General features: G+C 38.2%; 1 protein-coding gene across 6 annotated transcripts in view; it reads right to left on the bottom strand.

Annotated features, from left to right (window-relative positions):
* Window positions 1-16,275, bottom strand: part of prpf40a (PRP40 pre-mRNA processing factor 40 homolog A) — a 69,804-nt gene that overhangs the window by 7,051 nt on the left and 46,478 nt on the right. For all 6 annotated transcript variants that reach the window (XM_060827239.1, XM_060827240.1, XM_060827235.1 and 3 more), the window contains 8 exons: window positions 15,808-15,922; window positions 15,592-15,683; window positions 14,634-14,750; window positions 12,719-12,856; window positions 12,476-12,571; window positions 8,533-8,619; window positions 2,731-2,827; window positions 2,582-2,643 (listed from right to left, as the gene is read on the bottom strand). In XM_060827239.1, the coding sequence (XP_060683222.1) occupies window positions 2,582-2,643; window positions 2,731-2,827; window positions 8,533-8,619; window positions 12,476-12,571; window positions 12,719-12,856; window positions 14,634-14,750; window positions 15,592-15,683; window positions 15,808-15,922 (804 nt within the window). The remainder of the gene's footprint in view (window positions 1-2,581; window positions 2,644-2,730; window positions 2,828-8,532; window positions 8,620-12,475; window positions 12,572-12,718; window positions 12,857-14,633; window positions 14,751-15,591; window positions 15,684-15,807; window positions 15,923-16,275) is intronic.

The following is a 16,275-nucleotide window of genomic DNA, read 5'->3' as shown; positions in this document are numbered from 1 at the left end:
GTTATGGAAAAGAAAATGGAATATGGAAAATAGTGATATCTAAACTTGACCAATAATGTGTCAATGACTACTAGCAGATATTCAGTTTGTACGTTGTCATGATTCCAGCTCATGATACGACTGGATATGTTGGATGTCAGAATGAAAAAGCTTAATAGATCATATTGTTTATTTTCTTGTTTTATCAATTAATGCGGTGTTCACTCAGTAGGGTGGACAGTTGGTTTGCGATGCAGATTGATGCCAACATCGTGGGTTCAATTCCCACATTAACTGAGGTTACCATAAAAGGACTTTTCCTTTTTTTTCAACCTTTCCCTCTGTCTGAGGCCTGGAGAACCTCAGGTTAAACCACCACCAATCATCTCTAATGAGAACAGTTTATGGTTGAGTAGGATGACAGCACCTTTACCGTTGACACATTTACACAAGGCTGCAGATTTTCTTTAAAAGAAGTTTATTATACAAAAACTATGAAAAGCTAGATAACAGTAAAAGAAAAGCACCAACTTGTTTCCTGACATTATCTGTTACAGGGATTTATATAGCCAATCTCGACGCTTAACACTTCTACTTAGTTGACTCCTTACAATGGTTTTGCTGTGGACCATGGAGACAATAAGTTATTTGCAAGTCTATCAAAATGTACTTTTCACAAGTCTTAATGTGTAAATTTTCACAGTTCTAAAAATCTGCAAATTTCAAACTAAACTCTTTTGGTTTTGCAACTTTACAAATTAAACCCTTATGATGAGGTAACTAGGTCCCTGAACTACCTTTTGGAGACAACCCTAACTTGCTTGTTAATTCCACTCCAGTGTTTTCTGAACTGAATTGTAAAACCTTGCTCAACCTTCCTTACTTCTGAACGGAAAACAAAGCTAATAGCATTGCATGTTTCTCCTACTTGCCATAAAGCTACCATCATAAATAAGGTTCTATTAACATAGGAATTTGCAGTCACCTCCTTTCTTAAAAACATTCAATTCTGGATACTGCTCTGCAAAAGCTCTACTTTTTTTAAAAATCAAAGTAAACTTTTCAAACCAGTAACCAATACCCATCCTGACTTTTTTGACATACAAATTCCAACATTATATATAAATAATGCCGCTTTCATCACAACTAACTACTAAAAGTTTAAAATTAAGAAAACTAGTAGTTCAAGCAGATGAACAGTGCTTGGCTCTAGCATCGATATCGAGAGAAAAGTCAAATATTTCTAACTTATATGGACTTGGATGACAATTTACTTGCACTTAGCGTTGATAATGCCACAAATTTAAATCATGAAATAGGGATTTCCTCCATTTCTCTCACTGAATCCACCTTCATGTTTGGACATAACGGTTCTCAAAACTAAGTTCCAAATAGTATTACCCACAGGTGCATAATAATTATTTTCTGGTATCATCTTTTCTAACTTTACAGGTTTTTCCTCTATTTCTCAGATTGTACATTCAAACCTTATAAACACACTATTTCAAAGTATTTTAAATTTGCAAAACTTTGGCTGCTAGAAATAAAGGAAAAGAAATTTCAAGTATTTTGTCACATTCGATCATAAACGAATACATTAAAATAAAAGCAAGGCATTCAATTAGAAGAAATTCTCTCAAAATATTAATTCATTTTGGTTAACTGAGAAACAGAAATAAAGAACGAAGACTCTTCTGTAAGACCAAAGCTGATAATGAATAAGAGGTTAGGAAAACCAAACAATGATTAGCTCGTGGCTAAATTTTAGAAGATCTAAAGATTATTGAGGAGACACAATAGCAAAAAGGAGTTGCAGTCAGATAGTGTCCCACACCTTCTGATCAGTGCAGTTGCGATCCTACTGTCTCTGTCAAATTTAATTGTAAGTACAGTTTTGCTTTTTCTGGAGGAAGGCATTGTTGCATGGATACACATTCAGGAAGCATAAATGGAAAGAGGCAGTAAGGAGACACACTGTTCTGAAGTCAGTGGTCCAAGTAATTTTGTTTAAGCTCTGTTTGCTTGCAGTATTCTGGCATGGTTTCTTTAAGAATTAAAGTCTTCTGTTTTTCAAGACTATTTATACTTTGTATGCTATTAATTAGTTGTTGCATGAATGGGGGAGGAAGGAGGAGAAGGGGAAATGTGCAAGTGATACATGGAGTGGTTGGGAGTTGAGCCACAGGAAGGGGATTGGGCCTTCCCAATACTGAACACTATGCATGAAATAAGGATGGGGTAAATCTCTGGAAAAGTATAGTACGTCCGGTCCAAAACTCTAACATGAAGGTCAGCACCTGGAGATTGACAATTTCAGAGTGTCCCAGTCAGCACAACTCTGCCCATCACTATCATTATCACAGTAAGACCTTGGACAAATGAGTTCCATAGCAGAGACAGGTGCATGATAATGATAACATTTAAAAGAAACGAAACAGGATAATTTGGAACAGCAGCGACCACAGAGAAAAAAGGTTGACTAGTAGAGTTAATGTAAGGACCAGGTATCAGCAATGTTTTAAGGATATGGATTTCTAATCTTACTCCAATATTAAATATCTACAGATGCCACAAAACAAAGAACACAAAAGTGGAAACTTACAGATTTACGTCTTCTCTTTTTGCCCTTTTTCTTGTGTTTTTTGGACTTTTTGTAGCTTCGCTCTAAATAGGGAAGAGAAAATATGTCAAACCTGATTTGACAGAAAATGTTTAATTTACAATTTAAACAGTTTATCAGGTTTAGATTACCTGACTCTTCACTAGAGGTTCTGTCTGAAGGAGACTTTGAATGGGAACGTTTCTTTTTCTTCGAATGGTGATAATCATCATCTTCTGATTCCGAGGCCTATAGGGTTAGACATAGGTACTTATTAATGGAATTGCAAGGCCTGAAATTCAAGTTTAGGCTTTCTGATATCAATACAGTTATGCTATAATTAAAGTCATAAGAGTTCTATGGCACAAAGACAGACACTTTGGCCCAAACTAGTCCATACTGGTATCCATCTTCATACATTTTAATACATACAAAACCTCTTCTACTGTAATATGGATTTCCCTCAATATATCAGCACTAACTTTCCCAAGTCTTCATGTCTTTTCCCAGGGTAAACACAGAGGAGAAACATTCATGAGAACCTCACTCATCTCCTGCAGTTCTAGATTTCAATGTTCACTTTGGTCCTTGAGGGGCATTGTTATCTCTCTAGTTATTATTTTTCCTTTAATATACTTAAAGTAACTTTTTGGATTCACCCTAATCTTCTCAGCTCTCCTGATTTCCTTCTTCAGTAAACCTGTATACCTCCAGGGATTCCCTTGATCCCAGCTGTCTGTACCTGAGCCACGTTTCCTCCTTTTTTTCTGGTCAAAGCTTCAATATCTCATCATCTAGGGTTCCCTATTCCTGCCCTCCACCCTACAGGAACATTTCAACCTTGAACTCTAGCTATCTCACTTTTAAAGGTCCCCCACTTGCCAGAGTTCCCTTTGCCTGCAAACAAGCTACACCAATCAATCCCTTCAAGATCCTGTCTAATTTCATCAAAATTCACCTTGCCCCAATTTAGAATTTGAACCAGTGGACCAGTTGTGGCTCTCTCCATAACATTAATAGAACTACGGCCACTGGTCCCAAAGTGCTACAGCACTGTCACCTCCATCGCCTGTCCTGCCCTATTTCCCAAAAGTAGATCAAGTTTTACCCCTTCCAGAGTAGGACCCTCCACATACTGCTTAAGGAAACTTCCCTGAACGCACTTAACAAATTCCACCCCATCTAAGTCCTGAACACTCTGGCAGTCCCAGTCTATATTAGGAAAATTAAAATCCCATACAATGACAACCCTTTTGCTTCTGTAAGTTTCCTCAAGCTTCCTACAAATTTGTTACTCTAATTCTCGATGACTACTTGGGAACCTATAGTACAACCCCAATAACAGCACCATCCCCTGCTTGTATCTTAGCTCCACCCACAAAGTCTTACTGGATGATCCTTCAGTTACTTCATCTCTGACTACTGATGTGATACACGCCTTAAATCAAAAATGCAACTCCCCTTCCCCTCCTTCCATCACCTCTGACCCACCTAGAGCACCTGTACCCTAGCATATTAAGGTACCCGCCCTGTCCATCTCTTAGCTATGTTTATGTAATGGCTAGAACATCCCAGTCCCACGTACCTATCCATACTCTGAGTTCATCGACCTTATCTGTCAGCCCACTTGCATTGAAATAAATAATAGTTAATCCAACAGGCTTACTATTGTGTTCCAGCCTGACCTTCAAATTACTATTTCTGATTACTGTATCTCCTTTGAGTCTCGCACTTCCCTCCCTGCCAATCTAGTTTATTGCAATAAACCTTGGGAATAACTCAAAGCATCTCATCCTCTCAGCAGCTTTTGACAAGTCTGAAAAGGGGAACTCAGGAAAGAAGTAAAACAAAAACCAAAGTTCAGCCAACTATGAGAACAGCAGATTCTGTTTTAATGGCTGTTCAAATGATGGTGATGCTCAATGAAGTATTTCTGAAGCTTGACTTGAAGTTAGAATGATAAAGGTATTGAGGCCATAGCTTAATTGTTTATGCCCCTGGAAGTGGTAGATCTACACTGCATGACAAGGCTGCAAGAAGCACAGCTCTGCACCTAACATGTTAATGATCCAAACCTTATAATAATAGCCTGTCACAGTTAGCAACAGATAATTATATCAAAATTATAGATGTTACTGATGACATTGGCTAGGGGTGGACTGAAAACAATGGCTTAATGGATGGTTGAATAATACCACTGAAATAGGATGTATATTATGTTTCAAAGCGTGGGTTAATTTTCCACAGAAAATGATCTGGTTAGGACATTAAGTGTTTTAAATTAAAATGTACTTTTAAGAGGTTAAATTCACAGAGCAACAGAAGTATCATGCATCTCTCAAAAGGGTCTTGAATGTATGAAATTCACTACCCCAGAATGCAATGGACACATGGACACTGAATAAATTTGAGAAGGAGAAGGACAGAGTTTTAATTAGTAATGGGTTAAAGGGATATGGGAAGTGGCTGGGAAAATGGAACTGAGGGTCACGTGAGATTAGCCACGATCATAATAAAAAATTGCAAAGTAGGCTTGAAGCCTTAAATTGCTTATTCCTGCTCCTAGTTCTTTAGCATTTGTTGTGGTTCTGTTTGCCGAGCTGGAAGTTTTTGTTGCAAACGTTTCGTCCCCTGGCTAGGCGACATCATCAGTGCTTTGGAGCCTCCTGCGAAGCGCTTCTTTGATGTTTCTTCCAGTATTTATAGTGGTCTGTCCTTGCCGCTTCCGGTTGTCAGTTTCAGCTGTCCGCTGTAGTGGTTAGTATATTGGGTCCAGGTCGATGTGTTTGTTGATGGAGTTTGTGGATGAATGCCATGCCTCTAGGAATTCCCTGGCTGTTCTCTGTCTGGCTTGCCCTATGATAGTGGTGTCGTCCCAGTCGAATTCATGTTGCTTGTTGTCTGTGTGTGTGGCTACTAGGGATAGCTGGTCGTGTCGTTTCGTGGCTAGTTGATGTTCATGTATGCGGATTGTTAGCTGTCTTCCTGTTTGTCCTATATAGTGTTTTGTGCAGTCCTTGCATGGTATTTTGTACACTACATTAGTTTTGCTCATGTTGGCTATCGGGTCCTTCGTTCCAGTGAGTTGTCTGAGCGTGGCTGTTGGTTTGTGTGCCGTTATGAGTCCTAAGGGACGCAGTAGTCTGGCTGTCAGTTCAGAAACGCTCCTGATGTATGGTAGTGTAGCTAGTCCTTTGGGTTGTGGCATGTCCTCGTTCCGTGGCCTTTCTCTTAGGCATCTGTTGATGAAGTTGCGCGGGTATCCGTTTTTGGCAAATACCTTGTATAGGTATTCTTCTACTTCTTTTTGCAGTTCTGGTGTGCTGCAGTGTGTTGTGGCCCTTTTGAATATAGTGTCCTGATGCAGCTTCGTTTGTGTGTGTTGGGGTGGTTACTTTCATAGTTTAGGACTTGGTCTGTGTGTGTTGCTTTCCTGTATACCCTTGTGGTGAATTCTCCGTTCGGTGTTCTCTGTACTATCACGTCTAGGAATGGGAGTTGGCTATCCTTTTCTTCTTCTCTCGTGAATCGGATTCCTGTGAGTGTGGCGTTGATGATCCGGTGTGTTTTTTCTATTTCCGTGTTTTTAATGATTACAAACGTGTCATCGACATATCTGACCCAGGGTTTGGGTTGAATTTGTGGTAGGACTGTTTGTTCTAACCTTTGCATAACTGCCTCTGCTATGAGTCCCGAGATTGGTGATCCCATGGGTGTTCCGTTGATTTGTTTGTATATCTGGTTGTTGAATGTGAAGTGTGTAGTGAGGCACAAGTCCAGTAGTTTAAGTATGCCATCTTTGTTGATAGGTTCCGCGTCCTGTTTTCTGTTCTGTATGTCCAGTAGGTTGGCTATTGTTTCTCTGGCTAGGGTTTTGTCAATCGAAGTGAACAGTGCCGTCACGTCGAATGAGATCATGGTTTCTTCTTTGTCTATGTGTATATTTCTGATGATGTCCAAGAATTCCTGTGTTGATTGTATGGAGTGTTTGGATCCGCTGACCAGTGTTTCAGTTTTTGTTGTAGTTCTTTGGCCAGTTTGTATGATGGTGTCCCTGGTAGTGATACTATGGGTCTGAGTGGGATGTCTGGTTTGTGTACTTTAGGTAGTCCATAGAATCTGGGGGTGTTGTTGCTTTCCGGTTTCATTCTTTGTAGGTCAGCTTTGGTTATCTGTCCGTTTTTTTGTAAATTCCTTAGTGTGTTATTTATTCTATTGGTGAGTTGTGGTGTGGGGTCAAATTCCTTCATTTGGTAGGTGTTGGTATCTGCAAGTAGTTGCTGTGCTTTTTGGATATAATCTGATTTATCTAGGATGACCGTCATTCTGCCTTTATCTGCTGGTAGTATGATTATGTTCTTATCATTTCTTAGTGCTTTCAGTGCTTCCCTCTCCTTGGTGTTGAGGTTATGTGTTTGTCTTTTCCTTATCATCATAGGTACGACAGTTTGTCTCACTGTCTTTAGCATTTCTTACATTCTTAATACTCCACCTGAAACTTAACATTTCAGGGGCAATAGAAAATCGGGCAATATTATCACAGCAGAAAATAATATGAACAGTCAGTACAATCTACAATCTGAGAAATGTAGTAGAGTTCATTGCAGTGGACATGGCTTTGGGGTGCAGACTGGTGGTCATGATGGGATACTGGTGAAAGTGGCTTCTCTTTCAGTTTTGGCTAAAAGCTGTAACTACAAATAGAGTTTCAAAAAAAAAAAGAGAGCCAAAAGCAATCTAGTTTTTGTGATCAGGGAAATAAATGTAGTTAAACAACGAAGACCAGCAATAAAGTCTTAAAGGGCAGGATACTGTAGCATAAGAGGATCTGCGCTGGATAGCATGCATAGAGATTGTTTTGGTTCAGTCCAAAGACTGAATTGAGACAGTATCGTATATTCTCTATTATATTATAAACAAGTTGTGCCAAATCAATGAGGTAGTTCTGATTATACCCAACACTCTCATCGTGTCATGGAATATCTCAACTAAAATTCTCTCCCTAAAACTCAACTACAGGTATTTTATCTTCCAACACTTCCAAAACACCTATCATGCTTGCCATAACTAACTTAAATTCTGGTTCAGATCAGAAGGTTGTTTCATAATTATACCCCAAGATCCAAGAAAATGCAGAGCAATGAGAGTCAACTAAAATACACATCAATATACCATTGAAAACCAGTGTACCCAGGAAGGTGTCAATGCCAGATCTGAATTACTAGCTCAGTGCTCCCATAAAATGTCAACATTATTTTGGGATTCACATATCTTTTATGGGCACTTTGAATCTTGCAGCTTACTTGGCATGCTTGGTGTCTTGACAAGTACCAGGATATCACTGGGTGGGCAAATAGGATTTCTCCTGACCTTGACAACCATTGAGAGATGCTCCTCCTATTCTTCTAAACGCTACAGACAGAGGGAGGTTTATTGGGATAATAATTAATGCAACTAGTAATGCTTGATGGGCGTGGAATTGAACAATTAACACAAGTTCATGCAAACAAAATTGACAGGAGGAAAATATAAAAATAAATGAGCAAGATGATTAAGAATGGCAAGTATTAAATTTACTTACCTGGGTCATTTAAATCAGCAATAGTCACAGTTGATCCCTAGAAAACCTGGATGCCCATTTCACATTCTTCATGATTGATATCTTGTATACCTGAACACCAGGAAATGATGCGCAGGGCATCCCAGCCTCAAATATATTTTAAATGAAGTGCCAACCTGTTTGAAACAGGCATTCCAATGTCACTGCCCCAAATTAGCACCACTTAACAGTGGAAAGTCAGGGCTTAAGTGTCTGCAGATATACTTGACCAAAAGCAATGCCAAAATTTGGTGACCATGATACAACAAATCAATAAGTCTGTGTCAACATATATAACAAACTATCCATCCAAAGCATGTTATTTTATTGAATAAATCAAAATGCAAGCACTTACTGAACGAGAACGAGAATGTTTCCTGTGATGCTTTTTTGATTTCTTGGAATGTTTTTTGCTCTTTGAATGATGATGTTGGCATTCATGCTATTACACAGAGGGAAAAAAATACTTGGATAACAAAGAGCAAACAAACAATACATGTCTGTGCAGAAGGCAGAAACTATTTTGACAACAGACGCTCAAAGTGATAGCCTCTAACAAACTCAGCAAAGAAAAAAAATCAAATCCTAGAGCACAAAAAGTGAGCATGCAGGTAGTGAGCAATTAAGGCGGCAAATGGAATTTTGCTTTTATTGCACAATGGGTTGAGTTTAAAAAAACAAAGAACTTTTGTTACAATTATCCAGGGTATTGATGAGTCCACACCCAGAGCACTAAACATAGCTTTAGTCTCCTCTTTGAAAAACTGGGTGCACTGACATTGAAGGTATTCAAAAACTGAGTCAGTAGGGTGATTGCAGAGATGAAGGATTGACTTATCAAGAACAGCTAAACAAGTGTTTATGAATTAGAGTTTAGAAGAATTAGCGGTGACCTTACTGAAATTGACAAGTTTTTTAGGAGGCTTGTCAGGGTAAATGTTGAGGTAATGTTGAACTGGGGATAAAAAATAAGGGGACATTCATTAAGGGAAAACGCAAAAAAATTTGTGAAGGCTAGATCACTGTCATAGAGTCATGGAGCTGCACAGCATGGAAACAGACACCGGTCCAACTCGTCCATACCAACCAGATATCCTAAATTAATCTAGACCCTTTTGCCAGCATTTGGTCCATATCTCCCTCAACCATTCCTATTCAAATATCCAGGTGCCTTTTAAATGTTGTAACTATACCAGCCTCTGTCAACTCATTGCATACATGCACCACCCTCTGTGTGAAAACGTTGCACCTTAAGGTCCCTTTTAAATCTTTCACCTCTTACCTTAAACCTATGCCCTCTAGTTTTTGGATTTCACTACCCTGTGGAAAAGACCTTGGCTATTCACCCTATATATGCCTTTAATGATTTTATAATCCTCTATAAGGTCACTCCTCAGTTGCCGACACTCCAGGTGAAAAAAAATCCCCAGCCTATTCAGCCTCTCCCTATAGCTCAAACCCTCCAACTCTGGCAACATCCTTGTAAATCTTTTCTGAACCCTTTCAAGTTTCACAACATCCTTCCTTTAGGAGGGTGATTAGAACTGAATGCAATATTCCACAAGTGGCCAAACCAATGTCCTGTACAGCCTCAAAGTTACCTCCCAATTCCTATACTTAATGCACTGATCAATTAGATAACCATACTAAATATCTTCTTCCCTCTCCGGTCTATCTGTGACTCTACTTTCAAGGAACTATGAACCTACACTCTTCATTCAGCAACACATCCTGAGGACTTTACCAATAAGTGTATAAATGCTGCCCTGATAGGCCCTACCAAAATGCAGGACCTCACATCTGCTGCTCTTCAGCTCATTGGTGCATCGTATCAAGGTCCCATTGTACTGAGGTAACCTTCTTTGTTGTCCACTACACCACCAATTTGGTGTCAGCTGCAAACTTACTAACCATACCTTCTATGTTCACACCCAAGTAATGTATACACATGACAAAAAGCAGTGCACTCAGCACCAATCCTTGTGACCGGTCCTTGTAGGTCACAGGCTTCCAGTCTAAGAAACAACCCTCCATAACTACCCTTTGTCTTCCACCTTTGAGCCAGTTCTGTATCCAAGTGGCTAGTTCTCCCTGAATTTCATGTGATCTAACCTTGCTCGCCAGTCTACCATTGCACTGAAGGTATTCACAGAAAGAAGGAAAGGATAGATTTTTCAAATTTCTTGACAAAATCTTTGGCACAAGAGGGATATTGAGGCCTGGGATAAATCAGGTATGATCTAATGGAATGGCAGGGCAGCTTGAGGGATTGAATGGCTTCCTCTTGCTCCAATTTATTAAGTTCTTATGTCAAACTTAAAAAGTAAGGTCAAGAGAATAAGAGAATATTGATAAATTCTACAATAGTTTTAAAGGCAAAGATTGACAAACCATTCAGTAAATTTTTCCAGGGCAAATTCCTCTTCAGTAGGTCAGTTTTTATATAGCAAAAAGGATGACTATCTTTCTACAAACATAAGAATATTCTTTTGTGCTTGGTATAACTCTGATCAGTGGAGAACTTTCCCCACAATTCCCAATTGACTAATTTTTCTAAGGCTCCCCACCTCACACGAATCAAATATTGCCTTGAAGCAAAGGGAATCCATTCTAACCTCATCTCTGGAACTCAGATCTTTTGAAAAGCTGAAATAAGATCAAAAATCAAGTTGTCCTGACAGATCCCATATACAGCAGTGACCAGGGTATTGCTGTGCAAGTGCCATATGATGGAATGGTGTACGAGACCTTCCATCATTATGCTGATGCTCTGGAGTAAACTAATGGGGTGATAGTGTGTAGCACTGCACCTGACCTGTTTTATGTGGACAGAGTATACCTAGGTAAAGCTTTCATATTGTCAGGTAAATGGTTTGAGGCACTGATAGTTCAGGACCATATGTCTGCAGTTCTACTGCCAGGATGTTATTGTAGCTAATTGCATTTGCTCCTTAATTTCATGGAGTAAATTAAATTGGCCGTGAATGGACATTTATAATAATGGGAACTCAGCATTAGGATGAGATGAATCACCCAATTGGCATTCTAGTTGAAGACACTTGCAAATGTTTCAGCCTTGTCCTCTGGTTTGTTGCTTAATTGTCTACTACTAGTCGTGACTGGATAAGGCAGCACTGCAGAGCTTTGGTCTGATCTTGTGGTTGTGGGGTCACTTATTGCTGTTTTTTCCTTGATATTACTGCTGTTGTTTACACATGAAGGAAACCCAGTAGCCAATTTGCTCATAATGAGAAACGACAAAAGCAACTATCTGAGATTCTGCTTCAAGGAAAAAAGTTTAGCCAGGGCACATCTCAGAAATTTCATGCTATCTTGAAAATAAAGTATACTGTCAAACCAAAACAAACTGTGAATCTTTTAACATTGTCAAGACAACAATTCTTCTAACAGGGTGTGGATTCATGAATGCTGCATACTCGGAGAGTGACATTCATACTTAAACCTTAGCTAAGTATTGGTAGTTGATTTGAGTACAACAGGGACCAGAACCAAAGTGTATACCTGTGCCCTTTTAGAGTAATCACCTGTGAGAGATCAGGAGTGGGAATCTTAAACCATTTCCCTTCTATCACTGGGTCAAGAAATCTGGTTTCAAATCCTGCATCCTCCAAAGGTGAGAGTTATAACATGTCTAGATAGTATCATTAAAAAAAACCTGAACTATTTTGTCTGTCCCAATAAAACAATGTTTCTGCAATGCTCAGCTACCAGTGGAGATTGATGTTGAGTAACCATAACTCAAATGTCCTTTTGTAAAGACTGTTTCACTACTGCAGCTGAGTTTCTCTGCAAAGGGGGAAGGGAAAAAAATGTCAGGTACGCCAATTTATTCTAATTTCATAATGTTGAGCTCAATTGAACCAATGGACGAATTCAAGGAGTTAATGTTTGGCATATCCTTTAATTAACGGAAATAAACGTGTGTATGAAGGGAAAAGAGTAGACAAAATGCTCAACAATGATGCACGGATTAGGAATGGGAGAAAAATTGAACTCCACATTTGAAGTAACTTGCTTATTTTGATTATTATGATTTTCACTTAAAATAGGAAGTTAAAAATCAGAAGTTATGTTGCAAGTGAATTTTGCACTGTATAATGTGTACATCATTGAATACCCTATCAGTAATGTTTTGATGATAGCCACAAGGCATATTAACAGAAGTAGGCCATTAGGCCTATCAAGTCCGTTCGATTTGGCGGAACAATCATTTCTAAAACAATAGCTAGATGTAACTGAAATAAATAACAAATAAAATACAATGCAACTTCTAGTACCTCGAGAATTTGTAGAAATTCCTTGAAAAGTCTTTTTCTCTCAGATTCAACAGTAATGTCTTCAAAAGCAGATTCGTTTACAAACCTCTCTCGAACCTGAAAGGAAAATATTAGTTTATGAACCTCAAGAAGCTCTGATGCTTAGTGAAAATAAAAATAAACCCACAATACACAAAAGGTTGATTTCAGATTTACAATGTAATGCAACTCATGCTTTACAAAAGGGACCAAGATATAACATACCTCATCCCAATTTGATTCTGGTTCAAGAGGAGGAGTGGCTTGCTTTAACATGCTTTTGAAAGCAGTTTCTTTTCGTTTTAGTTTCCGAGCTTCTTCCTTTTCTCTTTCACGTTCTCGAGCTTCTGCTTTCTCTAACAGCTAATATAAATTATATTAAATATAAATTATGTGATTATTTCATCGTGAATAGATCAAAAAAGCTCTATGTTTTCATTTTTAAAAAAATGGTATCTCTTTTACAATACATATCTATTGTGTTAGCTCTTGATTGGTTTTGTACATTCTACTGTCACCTCTGAGCCAGATGCCCACTTTTCATTGTGAAGTGATGATGCAGCAGCAAACAAAACAGAAGGTGTGAAAGTTCTTCCTTTTTTTCATGCGATAACAGTATCACTGGCAAGGGTATTTGTTATTAACCCTTATTTTGGAGAAGTGATGAGCTGCCAATTTGAACTGTTGCCCATTCAGTGTAGGGATATCCACAGAGCTGTTAGGATGGGACTGTAAGGAATTAGATACAGTTACAGTGAGGGGAACAGCGATATATTCCCAAGCAGGACAGAGTGTGGCAAGGAGATAAAATAACAGGCAATAGTATTCTGATGGATCGGCCACCCTCGTCCTTCTTGATGGCAGACCATAAGATACAGAAGCAATAGGTTTGCCGTTTAATGAAATCACAGCTGATCTAACCATCCTCAACTCCACTGTCCTGCCTTTTCCCCATAACCCTTGATTACTTTACTGTTTAAAATTCTTTCTATCACAACCTTGAATATATTAAATGATTCAGCTCTCAGAAAAGAAATTGCTCCGCATTTGTCTCAAATGGCTGAGTCCTTATGTAAGATTATGACTGCTGGTCCTACACTCTCCCAAATGTAGCGCCAGCACTGATCCTTGCAGCACTCCAGTAGTTGTCACCCTCTTTACCACAGTGCAATGTATTTCATTGGTTAGCCAATCTACTATCAATGCATATATTTTACCCTCAACAACACAGACTCTTATCTTGTTAAGTAGCCTGCCATGTGGTATTTTATCAAATGCCTTTGAAGATTTGAAGATTACTATCACTGCTTCCACTATCTCTGCAGCTATTTCCTTTAATATCCTAGGATATAACCCATCAGCTCCAGGGTCCTATGCGTATTTAGCCCTATTTTTTAAAACATATTTTCTCTTGTGATAGATATTGAATTTATATCCTCCTACTCCTACTTTTGACCTCGATTATTTAGTAATTTTAGAATGTTGTATGTCTTCTACTGTGAAGACCAACGCAATGTAATTTGTTCAACTCTGCCGTTTCTTGGTTCTCCATTATTATTTACCCAGCCTCTTTCTCTAAGGGGCTTTTGTTCACTTTGGCTTCTCTCTTCCTTTTTATACATTTAAAGAAGCTTTTACTGTCCATTTTCATGTCACTTGCTAGTTTGCCCTAAAATTTATTTTCTCTTTTCTTTGGGTAATTTTTTTGTTGGTTTTTAAAACTGTCCTAATTCTTTAATTTACCACATTGCAGATTTTCTTTTTTATTCCAAAATGATACTGCCCTTAGCAAATTGTCATTATGTACTGGAAAGCACAGCATAGGTAATGTGTGAAGAGTATAAGGCTTCAAAGAGAAGCATAATCAGGGAGCAGTACTCTGGGGATGTAATTCTCCTTCAACAAAAGGAAATGCATTTGATTTGCTGTAGATAATCTATTTACAGTAGGACCAGAGTCAAAAGGTGGAGTATTCAAGCAGGAGGGAGGGAATTAAGGTACTTGAAAAAAAAGTAACAGAGCTAGATTACCAATAATTTTGAAATATGATTTCTAAAAGTCTTCATTCTGAGATACTCATTTTGGAGGAAACAGCAGATTTTGTGAATTTTAGCAATAATTGTTCTACAAAGCTACTTACGCTGTTAAAAGTTAGTTTAATGTTACCAGCATCAAGCGTGGCTGCTCTCTTGTCTGAACTAATGACTGTACCAAATTCTTCAAATGTAGTATTGACTTCTACCACAAAACTTTTATCCTGTGGAGGGAAATCAATGCACATTACATCTTTTTAGTGTCACTGACGTGTACAATTGTTGCATCACATGATTGCTCAAAAAGACACTGACAATTATGAATTATGATATTGAAATAGCTTCAAAGTTTTTGTAATAATTATTTTGACTACATTATTTTTGTGGTTGTTCAAGAATTTGGTCAATTGGTTACATGAAACACACTGTAAATGTACATGCACAGTCTCGAAGCTTTGGCTTGTGCAGGTGAAAATCTATTTCACAACTGGAAAAATGTACCTATTAACCATTCAACTGAATTACATGAAGAGAGGTCATCAGTAAAATTGTAATATATAAGTATTTCCACAAGTTACATGTTAATCTGTGATCACAAGCGAAAATTTTCTCAACCTGACTATGTGATTATTTACCATTAAATATGACTCATTATAACATGTTTGAAGTCTCTTGCATGATCACAATTTTATTTTTAAATTTGGTTTTGTAACTAAAATCCTTTTGAAATTCTTCGGTGGTACAGTAAGGATCCAGAATTTTCTAGTGGTGCTTTGCAGACTTCAAAGTTAACCAGTTTAACTACGTTTTCTAAGTTAAAATAACACAACACCAAGTTATACTCCAATACGTTTAAGTTGGAAGCACTAGCTTTCGGAGCACTATTCCTTCACCAGGTGGTTGCAATGAAGGAGCAGCACTCTGAAAGCTAATGCTTCCAAATAAATCTGTTGGACTATAATTTGGTGTTGTGTCCAACCCCGGCTCCTCCACATTATGTTTTATAAGTTACATGTCTATTACTGTACATTTTCATAAGCAAAATTTAATATTCTTTGTATTTACCTTCAAAATATCTTTTATTATTTTCTTTTCATCGTGGAAGCGTGCTTTTAGGTCTTCTACATAAAATTTGAAAAGGTCAAGGGGAGTAGACCCTGAAAAAAGGACAATTCATGTGTAATATAAAATAGTTGCATTTGAAAAAGGGTTTTAACTTGTTCGATACTTTAAGCATACATAGAGACCATGAAATATTGAAGTAAACTTAAGACGTCTTACCAGGTTGGCCCAACATTTTAGAAAATCTAATATCAGCACTGATAGCAGGATACAATTCCATCCAGGTAGACATGGAGTGCAAATGCCCGCTTTCATGCAACTCATCCAGGAAGGTCTGAAAAAACATGAGAAACAGTAAAAGATAAAACCCATACTTTCAGATTTTCTTTTCTTTTTGTAGTCAATGAGGATAAACTGCTTGAAAGGATAAGGCCAAGAGTGACATAACAGAACGAGTACAAGTACAAAGTGATACTCTGCCGTTCGATGAGATCATGGCTCATCTGATAAACTTCAACTCCACTTTCATGCCTTTTCCCTATAGATCTTCATTCTTTACTGATTAAAAATCTGTCCATCTCAGTCATAAATATACTTAAGATTAGAGTGGTGCTGGAAAAGCACAGCAAGTCAGGCAGCACCCAAGGAGCAGGAAAATTGACGTTTCGGGCAAAAGACCTTCATCAG

The sequence above is a fragment of the Hemiscyllium ocellatum genome, chromosome 7, assembly GCF_020745735.1.
Source record: "Hemiscyllium ocellatum isolate sHemOce1 chromosome 7, sHemOce1.pat.X.cur, whole genome shotgun sequence".
In the NCBI taxonomy this organism is placed as follows: domain Eukaryota; kingdom Metazoa; phylum Chordata; class Chondrichthyes; order Orectolobiformes; family Hemiscylliidae; genus Hemiscyllium; species Hemiscyllium ocellatum.
The sequence above is the reverse complement of the archived record's forward strand: the minus strand, read 5'-3'. Positions and strand labels throughout refer to the sequence as shown.